At 34.3% G+C, this 17485-nt stretch overlaps 1 protein-coding gene across 5 annotated transcripts in view; it reads left to right on the forward strand.

Annotated features, from left to right (window-relative positions):
• Positions 1–16617, forward strand: part of LOC111515237 (uncharacterized) — a 55084-nt gene extending 38467 nt beyond the window's left edge. For 2 of the 5 annotated variants that reach the window (XM_074184019.1, XM_074184020.1), the window contains exons 2-4: positions 201–348; positions 8562–8823; positions 12813–16617. In XM_074184019.1, the coding sequence (XP_074040120.1) occupies positions 216–348; positions 8562–8823; positions 12813–12984 (567 nt within the window). In that variant the 5' untranslated portion in view covers positions 201–215 and the 3' untranslated portion in view covers positions 12985–16617. The remainder of the gene's footprint in view (positions 1–200; positions 349–8561; positions 8824–12812) is intronic. The other 3 variants (XR_012467764.1, XR_012467765.1, XR_012467766.1) reach the window with 3 other exon arrangements.
• Positions 16618–17485: the final 868 nt, after the last annotated feature.

Raw genomic sequence — 17485 nt, forward strand, 5'->3', positions numbered from 1 at the left:
CAACGCAACCGCAACGCTAGAAATATTGGAAAAAAGCCAGACGCTTTTTTAAACTTGTGATGATATCGCGATGACGGACTATTTTCCCTCTTCTGATAAAAGTCCATTCTAATTACTACAAATTGTTTTAAACCCATTAGCCGAACAACAAAACCCGACTAGATTCAATCAAGACTTAATTGGTTAATTTCATTTCGCAGGAGAAAATTCAGACGATGAGATACCCCACTCCGTTAATGGCCTTATTGGCTTTGGGATATTACACGAGTTTGGCAGCCAGTTTCCACATGTCTTTCCAAGGGCCTGACGCAAGTCACGATGACGAAATGATTTTTAGAGGACGAAACGGTGAGTGGAATTGTGGGAAAATTTTTATGCAATTGGCTGGTACATACGTGATGAAAATTGATAACGTATTCAAGTAACACTCCATTGTGATTTCTTCACCGAACAGTATACCAAACCTCAACACGTGTTTCACTATATAAGAGCTTCTTCAGGTATGTTCATGACAACAATATTAATACGCCTGAAGAAGTTATTGTATAGTGAAAAACGTGTTGTGTGTGTGAACTGTTTGAAGAAAATCTCACTCAAGCTTGAATACATTGAAAAATGATGATCATTGAATCTGAAGGTAGTTCCATTGTCTAATACGATATAAAATGATTTGAAATTTCTGAAAGAACAAATAAAATGAAAATCAAAAAGAATAGCTGAAAATACAATTATATCAAGCGAAAAAACCTGAAATCATATCACAATAAAATAAAAAATCCAACGAAAAACTGAATATTGAATAATTTTATTGAAATAAAAATCAAAAGATTTCAAAGCAAGTTACTTCACGATGTTTCGATTGTTAGTAACCACAATCGTCTTCGGGTGATGACACCGAAACGATGCGAAAAATATGAATACGATCTGGTCAGGTTAGGCAGTCAGATTAAGTTGTGTTATATAAAATAACGTCTATATTTCAAGTTTTGAGTTGTAATTTTGAGTTTAGAGTCGAAATCCCAAAAAAAATAGAATTTTTAACTGTAACGCTTCTACTCTACCGTGGAATTCATATTCATTAGATGTCATGAAAGTTATTATTCTAATCATTCAAATAAAATTAATAAAAAACTTTTGTCTAATTTTCGCTAGTTTATATTATTTATACGACCGGTTTTGAGTTCAACCCCATTATCAAGTTTACCTGAGTAGTTGATGCTACTTTATTACATATATTGTGTTCTCTGCAGATCCAGAAAATATTCAAAATCACTTCTCTAAATACCAAATAACAACAGCTTTCATAAGTATTAATAATTTAGGCAGAACTTTGATTCAAAACCCAAACGAAAATGAAAAATTCAGGTATATAGATGGTGTAACTAAATAAATGTAAAACATTCAAGGAGGTGATTCCTCATCGAAAAAAAGATAGGATCTTTCATATAAAGAAACTTCATTGCATCCCTTGTTGAGATACAGCCCCTTAAAGGGGGTAGGTACATGAAATGTGTATAACAATGTTTTTCACAAGCATTGAAAAAGTTTCAATATTGAAATTAACCTGAGGTTTTGTACTACCAAGAAATTTATTTGGTTTACCCCATGGTTTTGAGGGGTGGAAAACGCAACCCCTAAAATATATTTCCAATGTAACTTTTTGTCTTATTATTTGTTCACCATTTATTTCCGATAGCCCGTTTAATTGTAAACAAAAAATGTCTCCTGAGTTTTTTGCCCAAAATAAACCAGTTCGCAGCAAAACATTATTTTAGGAACAACTACAGAGACACATCATCATAAATGCGAAAATACAAAACTAGTCTATCTAGTAGGTCGCTATTAGCGATAGTGACAATTAAATTGGTATAACGCTGTCAGTTTGTGAATTTTCGAAATTGAATCAATACTAATTGTGTGTCGTTCTGTTCTTAATTTATTACTTTAATAATTCACTTGTTATTAAAATGGCATACACAAATGAGGAAATGGCTGATATGCATTACGTTTACGGTCTGTCGCAGGGGAATGGGTTAGACGCTTCTAGAAGATATGCTGAAATGTAGCCTCAACGGCAGCATCCTTCACATAGAATATTTGCTCGACTCCATCAACGATTACGAGAATATGGTTCATTCGACAAAAAAACGCAGGATTGTGGTCGCCATCGAGAAATACGAACACCACAGCTTGAGGAAGCAGTACTTAATTTGATTAAAGAACAACCTACTACCAGTACTAGAAAGATTGCTTTCCAGCTAAATGTTGATCATATGACGGTATTTCGAATTTTAAAGGAACAACTCTTATACCCTTACCATCTGCAACGAGTACAGGCAATGTTACCGCGAGACTTTCCGAGCCGTCTTGAATTTTGCAATTGGATGCTGGAAATGATTAGAAGAAATTGTGAATTTCTGAAGACGATTGAATTCACAGACGAATGTAGTTTTTTTCGGAACAAGATTATTAATTTTCATAATTACCACATATGTGCTGATGAAAACCCCCACACTATTGTCGAAACTTACCATCAAGAACAGTTTTCTCTTAACGAGTGGCTGGGAGTTATTGGTAATGATTTAATTGGGCCTCATTTTCTACCTCCTCGATTAAATGGTGAGGCATACGTTCAATTTTCAAGAGAAGTGCATCCAGTACTGCTGGAGGAAGTTCCTTTGGGCGTCAGAAGGAATATACTTTTCATGCATGATGGGACTCCTGCTCATTTCAGTCAAGTAGCACGTCAGCATTTAACTGAAACAGATGAGAATCAGTGGATAGGTCGAAGAGGACCACAGAACTGTCCCGCTAGATCACCGTATCTCAATCCTCTCCATTTCTCTATTTGGGGCCATTTACAGCATTTGGTTTATCTTACTCCTGTTCGCGATGTAGAGGACTTAAGAAACCGCATCGTAGATGCATGCAGGGTAATCAGAGAGACTCCAGGAATATTTGAGCAAATACGTGGCTCAATGCGCCGACGTCTAGATGCATGCGTAGTGACTGAAGGTAGACATTTACTATGATTTCAACATGTGTGTTTTGTTATTACCCTTTAATCCAGTTCGCATTTATGACGATGTATCTCTGTAGTTGTTCGTAAAATAATTTTTTGTTGCGAACTGGTTTATTCTGGCCAAAAAACCCAAGAGACATTTTCTGTTTAGAATGAAACAGGCTATAGGAAATAAATTTTTGAATGGTAAACAAATTAAGACAAAAAGTTACTTCGGAAAAAAATTTTAGGGGTTGCGTTTTCCACCCCTTTCAACCATGGGGTAAACCAAATAAATTACTGGCTAACTGTCTTTTTGGTAGTACAAAACGTCAGGTTAATTTCAATATTGTAACTTTTCCAGTGCTTGTGAAAAAAATTGTTATACAAATTTTATGTACCCCCTTTAGGGGGCTGTATCTTAACAAGGGATGCTCCAATGAAGTTTCTTGATATGAAAGATCCTATCTTTTTTTCGATGAGGAATCACCTCCTTGAATGTTTTACACTTATTCAGTTACACCGTGTGTAGAAGAGCGTGTGGTGAATGCTCTGCAGTAGATACATGCCAAACCGGTAAGAATTTTGTCGTAAGGCTCCGTGAACACATCTGTTTGGACAAAAAATCTACAAGATAAGTAAAGATAACCTCAAAATCCTACACATATGTAACAAAAGGAAAAACTGAATTTGTTGGAAGGTATGGGAATTAACAAATCAATTAAAAATCTGAAATACATACCCCTAAACGAGCAACTCGATTTATGTAGGTTTTCCACTTTTGAATTCATAACTTTAACAACCCCTATAATCTTCAGTGTTGAATTTCATAGTTGGCACCCTGGTTCGTTTAACTACCTGTCCTTCTATCTTACCTGAAACCTTCCAATATAACCGAGTTTCCAAACTTCGCATTTTAGTTTTATACTTCATTATTATTATTATTATTATTATTATTATTATTATTATTTATACTTTACTTATACGACCGAAACCGGTCGTATGAATAAAATTAACTACTGGAAACTAGACACTAGTATTTCATTGATCTCATTCAATTGATCATGAATTACCATGAAATGAACAAGTGATCAATCGCACATATTATTATTCTGGTATTTGCTTTCTTAAAACCTGCGCATACACCAATATATTGCACAATAAAACTTATCCATCATTCAATCGAACAAGTTTATTGATTTTCGGACTCTTCAAATTATTTAATGTGTATGATGACTATGATCACTGTAGCAATCTCATTAGCAGTTTGAAATTACAATTGAAAAATGAGTTTCGAATTAAATTGTTGAACTTACCTTGATGTGGAAGGAAGTGAAATAATTTATTTTTTAAATGTTTGTATAAGAAACATTACTGGGGCTATTTTTCCCAACACTAAACCATTATTTTAACACCCCAGCACGTGTTTCGATCACCAAGTGATCAAGAGAAATGCCAAACTTGAAGATCTTCCTCTTGAAGATGATCACTTGGTCATCATGGTGTCGAGGTGTTGAAATAACGGTTTGGTGTTGGGAAAAAACTCCAGTAATATTCATTACTACACCAAAGGTTCCAAACAGTGCATCACAAGTTTGATATAAAAGTATAAGTTTTGGAGTATTCGAGAACTACGATTATCACAAAGTTCAGGCAAATAGACATCGTCATACGATTCACATACTATTGTGCTAACATTTTCAATACTTTTGAAAATCCTTCAACTTCTTCAATGACGGTCAACACGACTTCTGTCAATTTTCATCATACTGGAGTTTGAAGTGAATCTTTTCCAAACAGACAATTATTTAAATTATTATTTCTTGATTTTACTTCTGCAGAAAAAATGTTTGTTCTTTTTTTTCTATCTCGGATGGCCATTTACCATATTCTTTGTTTTTTACTGATTCATTTCCTGTTCTGGTTCCGTACGAACCAAGGGCTTATATCAAATATATGCAGGGCTAAATGAAACGAACAATAATTTGCCTTGAACACGTCGCTTTCGAAGACAAGCGTGTCAATCACTAAAAATAACTATTTCAATATTAAGTCACAAAAGGACCTCGACAATATGCAATATAATGAAAGTTTTCAATAAATTACTATCAGACATATAAGAAGCCAGACATTTGAAATTAAGGAGAGATTTGGATGCGTTTTTTGTAAAAAATTATAATGTTCTTGTTTTTTAGGTAAATTCAGGAATGTATCTGATGTGTCAGAAATATATCACATTCAATATGTTATTCCAATAATGATTTCATTTAAAAAGCAAGGTTCCGAGAAATTCAACAACAATATACCATCTTTTCAATAGTATCGCATGTCATGAACTGAGTAGGTTTTTCCTTAGGCACTTCAGATCAAGGCGATAGCATATCCATTCGTTTATTCATCAGTGTTTTCTTCTTCTCTATCACGGTTTCTCCTCAAAATTGAAATAACACAAATTTAAAAAAAGCTCCAGGGAAATTGTGATAATACATGACAAGCCTAAAACGATTCAAGAGAACTGACTGGACTATCCCTTCGGTGCGATGTGGGCGCCATCACTATACCTGAACAGTTTTTCATTAGGTCGATCAAAGTCACATGATTTGGGAAACATTTCCATGTAAATATCCGCAACGTAATCAGTTCCGCAGAACAAAGAAGAAATCAGTCAGATAAAAACTCAATTTGTACGCATTCACTGCCAATCAACTCGGAGGATGAATATGCTAATATCTGTTTCATTTTGAATGGTTATCTCGTGTAGAGATAATGTATCCAGGTTACCAATATATATTCATATAACGTCAGTTATGTTCGACCTATAGTGAACAAACAAAGGATTGGAGAAATTGACTTACTTGAAACAAAGCTAGCAGAATTAAGCTTAGAGACACCTTGTGCTAAATGTACCCTTGACACCAGAGAGTCATCACCTATAGTTCTTGAGTACATAGAAAATAATAATCGTATTATATAATACCAAAGTTGTAAAATGCATAATGTAGAAATGCGTCTGGGAGTTTCTGTTATTTTTCAACTACAGTAATTAATTTAGAATTCCTCAGCAAGAAACAAAAATACGTAAACAAAAGTGTTTCTTAATTGATCAGAGGGCTAATCGCACACATTGGTGAAAGTTTTAACACAAACACTCTCTTGTTTCGCGAATTCTCAAAACTCAGTTCCCAAACTTATAGGAGAGAATGTATTCATGAAACCTACACTTATAAAATAGGCTATATACAAAACGAACGACAAGAGAGAAAGATTGTTGGAACATGACTGAGGAGAGTCAGAGTAGTTTTTGATAATCAATGTGGCGAAGCTAAGTATAATGATATGCAACCCTTGTAAGTAATGGTCATATAAGACACAATCCGTTCAATCTAGGTGTTCAATGACAGGTTCTAGTTCGATGAAGCTGCTTGCAGCACCTTCCTTTCCAAGAGAAAATGCAGCCTCATTGCCTTCTAGACCAGTATCGCCGGAAATCCAGACCAGAAACGATTTATCAAGTCTCCCTATAGAGGAGAGTTGTTTCTGGCAATTTGCTATCAATTTAGATGTTGCTTGGTAGGAGCCAAGAGCTTCCAATGCCGCTTGACTGTCCGAGAATATTTTTATATACTTATGTATGAAGTTGGATTTTACCAATATCTCCGCACACAATTCAATAGCATATATTTCTGCTTGAAATACAGTCGCATAGGTCCCTAGGCAGGTTGATATTTCTGTCCTGGGTCTGCCAATGAAAACACCTGCACCAGAACTTGGGGGTATTTTTGATTCATATGTGAACCAACAACTATCTCCTCTTATCCCGGTGGATCCAGTCATCTCTACTCGGGAACAGTACTTTATAAGGCAGTTCCTAGTTGACGGAGGCATGATGTCAGAAGTCATTCACAGAATGCTATGACTTCCAGTGTCAACCAGCAGTCTAGCATACTCTGTCTGCAGTCCATCTAGCCCCTGTCTCCTGAAAAATATGGAGAGGAGGTAGATCTAGAAGGATGGATACTAACGTTGTGGTACTGATGGCACCACTGATGGCCAGACAAGCCTGTCTCTGTAAGCCAGTGAGCTTCAACTAAGTAATACAGGAGTTCAAACCAGGCTACACATTACTGATGATGATAATGCAGTGCCTCAAAAATATAACATGACTTTACTCACGTTTTGAGTTATGTGTACCGTATTTTCTTACTCAATCTAATTTCATTAGAATTCACTAGAATATCACGAGTCAGAAGTTTTCAAAACTTGGAATGGTCATATTAGATTAAGGAGCCAAGTGTAAAATCTAATATCGACCGATATATAAAACCTTTAATAACTTGAGGAAATGAAGTACTACTCACAAAGCACAAGAGCCAGTTCCATTCCGAAAATTTGATGTTTTTTACGAAGGAGTATCTAACTTCAAAGAAACACCGAATCGACTTCACGAGTAAATGAAAAAAATTGTAATCAAAACTGCATCCACAAAGTAGTTCAGCTTTGTAGATTGCCATTGATTCTGACATTTTTTTTCTTTAATAACTATTTCAGTGAGTAGCGAGTACCTCTACCAGGATAACCTTTTTACAAATGATAATCATGAACGGGACTCCCAAACTCTGTTGCAATCTTTGACGTCCATCTTCCATCATAATTTGTGCTCTATCTTTCTCTAAAAGTTTAGCTGTGAATCAACTAGTTGATATAAAAGCCCAATCACAAAGCATTCCTATCCGACAGAATATAGCGCTGTTTTAACTCTCTTCTGGTTTAATCAATGGTACTAGGCTGAATGCAGTGTTGAATGCATCTGGTTGTCTTCTCGACAGAGGACCGACAGATGAACTAATAATGAATATCATTGGTAAACATCCAAAAGCAGTCCGTTGAATAGTCAGATTTCGGCATCCCGTCTGGCTCTGAGAGGAGAACTCCTGCTTTTTAGTCAGTATTATCCTTTAACGACAGCTAATTCTAACATTCCATTTGTGGTTCAGATGAGACCTATGGTGGATCCAGAGGAGGCTGAAATGGTTTTGTTTTTAGATAATCGATTGAAATAACTCCATGACTATTCTAAAAAACAGATGAACAATAAAATTCACCAGCTCGTAATGTCTCTTCATATTTTCCATTGGGAATAATGAAACTACGGAAGGATAAAATCCTCGACTTGTAATTGTTTCCTAATCGAAACAATTGAATTGAAATACTATGATGAAACATTCATTATTTGTAGCTTTGTTGAGTACAGCCTTGCAGTACAGAAAATGAACTAACATTTTTTCGCTTCCAAGGAAAAGAGATCATTGATGAAGCTGATCGAATAGATGACAGAAATCTGTTCAACATTTTGAAAAAGTATTCACAGTTATTGCCAAAATGTTTAATATTGATGTGTTACCCAGAAAAAGGCTTTGTTTCTTTTGCTCTATAGTAGGCAAAACTGTACTTCATTTTCTGTACCATGTAACCACACCATCTTCATATATTTGATGCTTCAGTAGTGAAATTAACGAAAAAAATTGAAATCAACATCAGATATTATGTTTTATGTTTGCAGCTGATTCCGATCCTTTGTTAGCCAATGAAATGCAGAATGAAGAATTGGAACAAGCTATAGATATTCTGCGAAAGCTACTAATCCTGCCCTGGCCGAATGGCGAAAGTCCTCTGCTGTACGTAGAAAACAACAATGTTGCTCAGCAACCAGATAACTCAATATTCAATGACCATGTGGTGGAGGAGGATGAGCAAGTTAACCCGGTTCCAATGAAGAGAATGAGATATTACAGAAAATATCCATGGAAAAGGCAAAATGTGAGGTAGGTGTCTTAGAGAGAAAATGTATACAATATTTGTGGTGAAACTACTGCGAATCAGGTTGTAGACCAATATTTTCTATCAAATTCAATGAAAAATATGGAGAAATATTCAACGTGAGTAACAATTTTTTTTTCCATTGCTCCATTTTCTTTTACTGCATGATTCACTTTAATTATTCATATCAGTGAAGTTACAACACTTTCGTCCTTGGCGATTCTTCGTCAACTGTGGTAAATTGAAATGGCACTGGTTGTGCTACCAACAAACATCTACCTCTAATAGAAAAAATGTGCATATTATCGTGAGGAATTACATATTTCTTGATAGTCATCAACTACAACAGTTACCAATTCATGTCGTTAGGATTGAAACAAAGGTGTTTCATTTTCGTTCACGTCAGCGGTACTCAAAAGAATTCGGCAAGGCGAAATCTCCTCGAAACTCTGATTCAATCGAGACTACTCTCATTCAGATGAAGTGGATCATCATTGGGTCGAGGATTTTATGGCTTCAATTAGATAAAATGATGTCCATATATATCTCTAGGTGCCCTCTCATTACTGCATGTTACTAACTGCATACATCAGACAAAAAACGGGTTCCTGGTCCTCCCAGACAATCTGTAACAACCATTGTCGTCCGGAACGTGCAGTACTGGGCCCGTATCTGTGGACCATCTTCTGAAATATCTTCTATGACAGTCATAATTGCATATGCATACTGAAGAGAATCCAGTTGCAAGGGAACCCATATGAGATCAACTATATCTGACAATATATCAGATTCAGCCTTTTCAACCTTTTCACATGTGGTTTGGTGAATCACCTTCTGAACATAAGCATCTGCTGACCTGCACAGGGATATTGTTGCCATTCCTGATGCAGATTCAACTTCTGATGCTCAAAAATTTGGTGCACGACAGAAGGCAACTATGTGGCATTCTGACTACACCAACGGACCTTCTGGGTTTCTTAGCAAGCTCAGGAGTTGGAGAACTGAAAGCTCTCGTTCTTTATTCGATGGTACAGAGCGGATGGTTGGGGTATATTGAGCGATATTCTTCTTCATTATTGATTACTGAAGGTCCACAAAGGGTATGAGTAACTAAGAAAAAGAGATACATAACGGTAGAACCCTGCTTTACCGTTACAAGGCTTTCTGCAATAAGAAAACGCCTGGAATTTCAGAGGTTCTGTTAATGGCATTGATGGACTCATAGTATCACATCCTTTCTGTAAGAATACGCATACCCTAGGATTAATTCGTTTTGGGATGCTGTTCGGTGGGAAATTTCAAAATCTGGAGGTCCTACGAGAAAGCAGTTTGATAATTGAATTTGGTCACTGTTATACAACTATCAGGCATGCAAAAGAAGTCAGCAATATTTTGAGCAGTGAGGCAAAGAACAGACAACTGAACCGAAGTTATCAACACAGTTGTTAATAATAATAACCCAAACCATACTAGAGATTCAATATTGTCGGATTCAAACGTTCATCGAATAAAAATGCCATTTCATCCTCTACCATTCAGAATGTGTCTTTCACAGTTTGTGTGAAGTTTCATTTGTGAAAAGGCTGAATTGACGAAGAAGAATTGACAACAATGACTGGAAACAGCAACAGCTGATTTCTTTTTCTCTTAGAGAAAAGCCAAGTAAAATTTTAAAAATATGGCAACCTAATTTCCATTTCTTGACATTTTATTGTAATGTTGTCAGCAAGTACCTAGTAACGATAATTAAAATAACATTTGAAATGTGTGAGTGATAGGTATAAAAAAAGATGTCATTTCATGAGTTTCCATTGCAGAAGTGAGCCTTTGGAATAGTCGTTTTCCACAGTTTCAATTTATGAGAAAAGTGAACCAGAGCGCTAAATTTCGACTTCAAACTCGTGATCAGTGGGGTGGAAATGCCTCTATCTGTGTGTTTTTTTTTCCAAAAACCAGCAAGAGCTATGAAAACGAAAATTCAATAATAATCATAATGAATGGTCTGTTTTCCCAGAACCATACAATAAATATGTGTGAACAATCACTGAAACGGGTATGGCTGAAAATCAGTTGGTTGTATCTAAAGATGCAAACTCTGTTTTTCATGTTTCTTGACCACATATGTTTATATTCGAAAACTGACATTACAGCCTTGTCCAAACATGAAAAAAAAAATAAACATAAATTCGAATTTGACAAGGTTGAAATTTTAACTGAAGGACGAAATCCAAAAGTTAGAAATTTCCTTGAAATGATCCACATAAAAAAAGATTTCAATAGTATGAATAATAGAAGCGATATCAAGAATCTCAATCAAGTCTATAAGAACTTACTAAAATAGAAATTACAAAAAGTTGACTAGAGCTCACATACTATAATCGAAATGGTCGAACTTTCCAATCAATTTAAAATTTCGTTCAATTATTTTGTGAGTAGAATTCATAAATGTTCCTTCATATTAATTTCTAGTCATATCTCAGTCTTTGCTGACTAGTTAGCAACAAAACTTAGAAACTATCTTTGGGTGATCAGCAAAACGGAAGTGTACTCTTATAACACAAGTTATTCCAATATTTCGATAAAGTTTATTATCATTATCAAGGAAAAGCCACAAAAAAGTGATGAAATAATATAAATTCGTTACAAAAAGGCTCAACTTACTGTTGGTGAGGATGGCCGTATCGAAAAGACTGTTACATTTAAACAGTTGAAACGTGTCAATAAAATAAAACAAAGTTACCACATCAAAAAAGGTTTTGGCTCCTCAAGGAAGATTATTTAAATTTACATAATAAAATCGTTATATGGTTCGAAATTATAATTTACTGGTGAAATCCATGTGGCTGCAGACCACAGAGGGAGATAAAAAACAATTGACACTGACAGCTGTCCTGTGATTCAGTTTGAAAAATCGTTTGTTTGTAGTTTATGATTAAGTGTCGAACAAAAGAGAACAGTTATGGTGCGAGTGTGATCAGACTCATCTGCTGTTTTGTCAGATTATTAATGAGAAAACCCAATGTCAAAAACATGAAAAATTATTATTAAAATGAGGTAAAGCCCTGCCTTAGGGAGGTTGTATATTCGGTATTTCCTTATAAAATTTTATTATGAGTTAAGTTACTGAGAATTCAGCATTGTTACTGATTTGAAAATCATGTAAATTTCTATCAATATTAAGTAAGAAGGCATAAATATCGCTGAAGTGATCAGTCTATGTCTATGTCTGATTTTAATAAAAGATCAGACATAGACATAGGTATAAATATGCAGGAAAAAGGAAATAGCAATGTTACGAACCATTCTTATTAACAATCAATTAGATTTCTTTTGAATATTTCCGTTTCAATGTTCTTTTGGATTTTTGCAAAGACATCAGTTTGAATTTGTCAGAAATTGAGTTAGTTGTTCACTCGTACGATCTGGGATGAAAAATATTTTTCAAATAATTATGTACGGTGTATAGGGAATATTAGTCTCCTCCTGTAATGAATGTTGATATTGAGAAGTTCTGAACGGTATGACAATTTCATGTATAAATATTTGGGTGCTTTTTCGGTGATGATTTTATGATATAGACAAGCAGCATGTGATAATTGTCGTTGTGTCAAATTGAGCCAGTTGGTATCTTTATGTTTATGTGACGTTTAAATTTCAAGTTTGAATCAAGAATGAAACCTGAATTTTTTGGATGTTCAGTCGGTGCAATCACATCCCTGTCTACAGTTAATTTGAAGCCATTCAATTCTCTCTTAGCCCCGAACATCAAAACTGAACTTTTGCTAGCATTGCTTTGAAGAAAATGCTGCGCAGAAGTAGAAATCAACAAGGTTATGTCTTCATTTAGCATCTGCATTGCGGTATTCATGTCCGATGGGTGGAACGGAAGTTGTATTTATGTATCATCGGCGTATAGGTATATTTTGGAGTATTCAACACAAAATTTGTGGTGAACTACCAACTTTGATATAAGGATACATTACTTATTTTTCAGATACGACCCCGACAGCCGTTTCGTTTGTTCCCCCACTAAAGATGAAGTCCATCGACTGTTGGTAGCTCTCCACGAATCAAGATATGGTAACAGAAACCTCGCAGTTGATTTCTGTAATAGAAAGCGGCCAGCCTACGCTGTTTTCACGAACATTCGTTATCTAGGAAAATGAAAATCCATTTCGTCCAATTTATGAACTTTTGATGAAACAACGGACATACCAGGTATCCTGGAGTGATGATTCCAGAACGTTTTCAATTTGTTTCCATTTCTATTTTATCTTTACCTAACAGGTATTTATTGATACCAAAATCTCTAAAAAATTGTGAAATATAAATTTAACAGGGCCTGATTAGGTATATAAAATGTATTTATATTTTAGCTTTCAAAACGAATAATACCATTTCTCGTCCATCAAGTCAAAAAGCAACAAAAACACAGCATCGTCCTAGTTTTTTTCAAGGTAAAATTCATTATCTCCAAGGAAAATACACATTCTGTATGCGAATTCGAATTGAAATATTTGGAAATGGATAATTTTGTAAGCCATTCTGAAAATACAAATGATTTTACGATAAGTGATATATTTTACTGATGAACTTGATATTTCACCACCAATATTTTTTGTTTACTAATGAGTTGTTTAGGAAATTATAATTTTGAAACAATCGTAACAGCATTAAGATTTTATCAGTAGTAATCTCAAAATTACATCGACAAATTTCCTATTCAACGAAAACTTCAGCTGTTGTTCAGTTATACCATGAGAGCAAACAATATCATAAAAGTAGGAGTGTGTAGGATGAGTGGTTTTAACGATTGTTAATTGCTCAATTGGTATTGCTCGAAAGTTTGAGTTCGAAAAAAAGTAAGTCGTATTTGTCAACAATACTTGACATGTTGATGCGACTAGATACATCACAAATACGTCGCTTATTTTTTTCGCTTTCATTCACATTCAGAATAACGTTTTCAATCTAATTAAAAATGTCTTATTATACGAATAAATTTCGATTGTTATCTTGAGATTTCTGGATATCATATATAAATTGTTGTTATTCAAGGAGAAATTGCAATTGAATGATTAATGTATTATTTCCATGAGGTAATATGTAATAGTGAAGTGTTGCAATTCATTTTTCATTTCAGTTTAGGATCTAGTTACTGTCATAATCATTATATCAAATTGAACCTGCAAATTCCGGTTCGAATATATGATTCCATTGGTTCAATCTGATAAGGACAGTGACAGTGATTGGATCCATAACTATGCCCCAAAAGTCAAGTATGATTCAAGAATAACACCTAGATATTAGTTTCAAGACTGTCAGTTTTATCGCCCTCCATTTCACCTAATTTTATCGGTTTAGAGGAAATATACAATGGAAGAACATTCATAAAATATCAAATTTGGCCATTCTTCAGTGAAAACTTTGAAAACTGTGACAACCTCAACAATGTTGAAATTCGAAATCACAGCGTGTAGCAGAAATGGACACACCCCAAATCTTCTTTTTTATTATTTCAGTTTCAACTATCAACAAAAAGACCGTTGCCTCTATATTTTCTATGGAAGAGCATAGTTACGACTATAAAAAATCTGAAATAGATAAATGTAGAAAGTTGTCTGTCGCAGCTCTTTGAAAAGATTCAGAGTACAGATCCTATCCATTTGGGAAAAGAACATCTCTTCATTTATAAAGCAGATAAAATGACAACAATGTTAAAAAAACATTCGCCCTACTGCATTTAGCAAAACGTTGTATATATAGGAAATTAAGCTATGGGAAGCCATGGAACTTGGAAAATCCCCTCATGAGTGATCCGTTCTTCTCATTCACTGAAACGCTATCTGTGCGTATTTCTGGATATCGTAAGTTGGAATGTCAGACCTCGTTAATCCGCAGCTCACTCAAGTTTTGGATTTTGATGATTATGGTTCGGAGGCTACCTAACGGAAAAACAGATTTGTTTGTATTCTTTCAACATACATAAATGTTGTGTTTTTTGCCGTACATTGAACATGTCCCAAATTCAAACTTTTCTTCTTTCTAGCCAATATTCTATAAAGACGAGGTTTCGGGGTAATCCAAATAAATATACATTACAGAATAATAATCATTATAGAATCATATTTGACAATGAAATTCACCATGAAACATTTTCAACCACTTCTAAACAAACGAAGAATATTATCTTTAGGTTCTAGCCACTATTCGTGAGGTAATAAGTAGTGAGGGGCCAAAGTTGTGGAAGCTTCATCTGGACAATAATACAGCCCATAATGCACTGATTGTTAGGTCATCATTTGACTTTGAACATTCACCATACCCACCAGATTCAGTTCCGTTTGACTTTCAAGAGTTTCAGAAAGTGAAGGAGCTGTAAAGAAAAAATGATGGAGACTATGAACATACTTTCAGAAAATAACCTACAAAACTATTTTGGATGATGGCAAATTTGAATAAAAAGTTGTAAAGAGAGTGAAGGAGAATAAATTGAAGGAGATGAGGTGAAAGTTGTAAAAGAAAGAACTTCAAGAGAGTTTAACCACATGTCATGTTCATATTGAGTATGAAAAAAAGTAATATGTTTATCACATAAATGAAAATGCCAGTTTTCAAAATTATCTGATTTTTGCTTGATCAGATCAATACGAAGCTAATTGTAAAAAACCTCTTTATCTTCTTTCTTTGTAACCAATTATAGATGTGAATTATTATACATTCTTGTCACAGTATCAGCATAATAAATGATATATTACGTATTTTTCTTTGTGAAATGAATAAAATGAAAACGGTAATCTGATATTATCAGGATAATAGATGTAAAATGTATTCAAGCGACCCAGAAAGTTTTCAATTCATACCCAACGTAGAAATAACATTTTCAAGGGTAACTTATAGAAATAGGTCAAAGATTTTGCTTAGTCGAATTCGAAAGCTAAATTTACTTTCATTCACGTTCTTGAATCAGAAATAGGACATAACAATTCAATTCTACTTAGAAAATCAATTTCAGTATTCACTTTTCATAACGGAATATCAAATTGCATACAATGGCTTTAAGAAAAAACGTTTGTAAAAATTTGAAGAATTTACGTATTTGCTAGGGAAAAGTTACAGTGAAAACAAAAAATACTACAGGTTTTTGAAACCGAGTTACCACAATTGTCTTCGAGTGGTGAATACTCAATAATGAACGTTGCTATCTACGTGCTGAAAATGTAATAATCACAGATGCTTCATTACAAGACTTCAACAGGCATTACGCTCCTATCGGAAAAAAGTAGTTTTTCCAGTCAATATATTTTGTTTGTCAAAGAATGAAGTGAAGTCATGTTCAAACAGGATTTTCAAAATCTTGTAACATAAATATTTATTTCCATCTGAAACGTTCTGAAATGTTTCAACTCCAGGATACTTGGTAGACCAATGATTTAAATGGAAAAAACCCTGAGAGTATTCAATATATTACTTTGTTTTAGATCTCATCTTCATCTCTTTTTCTGAAATGGAGTTGATGAGTAGAAATCCCAACAAATTTCATTTCAACGTATACCCATCTTCCGTAATAATCTCATCACAAACTGTGAAAGAAAAACCTTAAATTGTTTCTATGGAATATATGAAATATGGATTCTCTCGATAAAGCTTGATGTCTCAATGTTTGCATGTGATTTATCCGAAACAAAGACTGTTCTTAGGTAATTATCATGTACTCATATCAGTGTATCCAAAAACATGTATTTAATCTTATTATAGATGCCAAATAAAACAAATAAATGTTGTTTCCATTGTTTTTATATGGATTTTTATTCCGCTTTCATCTATAATACACTTCAATTTTCAGAAATAACTTTCACGGGTTTATATCCCTTGAAAAATATGTAATCGACCAATGACATGATGGATCATACCTAAAGTCAAATGAATCTATTGAAAACACTTCACCTAAACTAGAACTGAAGCACGCCGCTAGAAGTGGTGTGCTTTATCATAATCTGGAGATTACTAAAACAAAGTTCCAACAATTAGAGCCCTTCGTATCCATGTGGAGGAACCTTTGGTAATGAGGATGATCAAAACAGTTATTATGAGGTTGTTTCAAAAAGTTTGTCTATTTTAATGTCATGTGTTTTTGTAGCTCCAATATTTATTCTACTGTGTCGTGGTATATACTGATCGATAGAGAATTTTATACTCTACGGGGTGATTCTCAAAGGGGGCTCACCTATAACTTTTTTTATTATTGGAGATAAAAAAAACGAAATTTGGAGGTTGTGTTTTATACTTCTGTTTACATATTTTGACATATTTACATGCTTTGCCTTCATTCCGGTTTGTCCGGAAATGACCCCACCTTTTAATTTTTAAATGGGACATCCTATATATTTTTACTTATTTCTATCGAGAATGACATTCTGAATCCAATAATACTTCATTTGTCAATATATGACCAATGAAATTATTTCTATTTCAATTTTTATTTTTTGATCTAGAATGCCATGGATCGTGTGAATCGCTTCATTCTTGATCAAGTAACATGGGAAAACTACGACTATGAGGCTTATGACTTCACAGTCGTTTTAAGAATTATTTCACAGAAAACTGTTTTTTGTGTGCTCTGAAAATTTTTCGGAAATGGAGTTACGCATTATGCCGATTAAGCCG

This window comes from Leptinotarsa decemlineata, unplaced genomic scaffold (genome assembly GCF_025532065.1).
Source record: "Leptinotarsa decemlineata unplaced genomic scaffold, Ldec_3_MD MMD2_tig00026354_RagTag_RagTag, whole genome shotgun sequence".
NCBI lineage: Eukaryota > Metazoa > Arthropoda > Insecta > Coleoptera > Chrysomelidae > Leptinotarsa > Leptinotarsa decemlineata.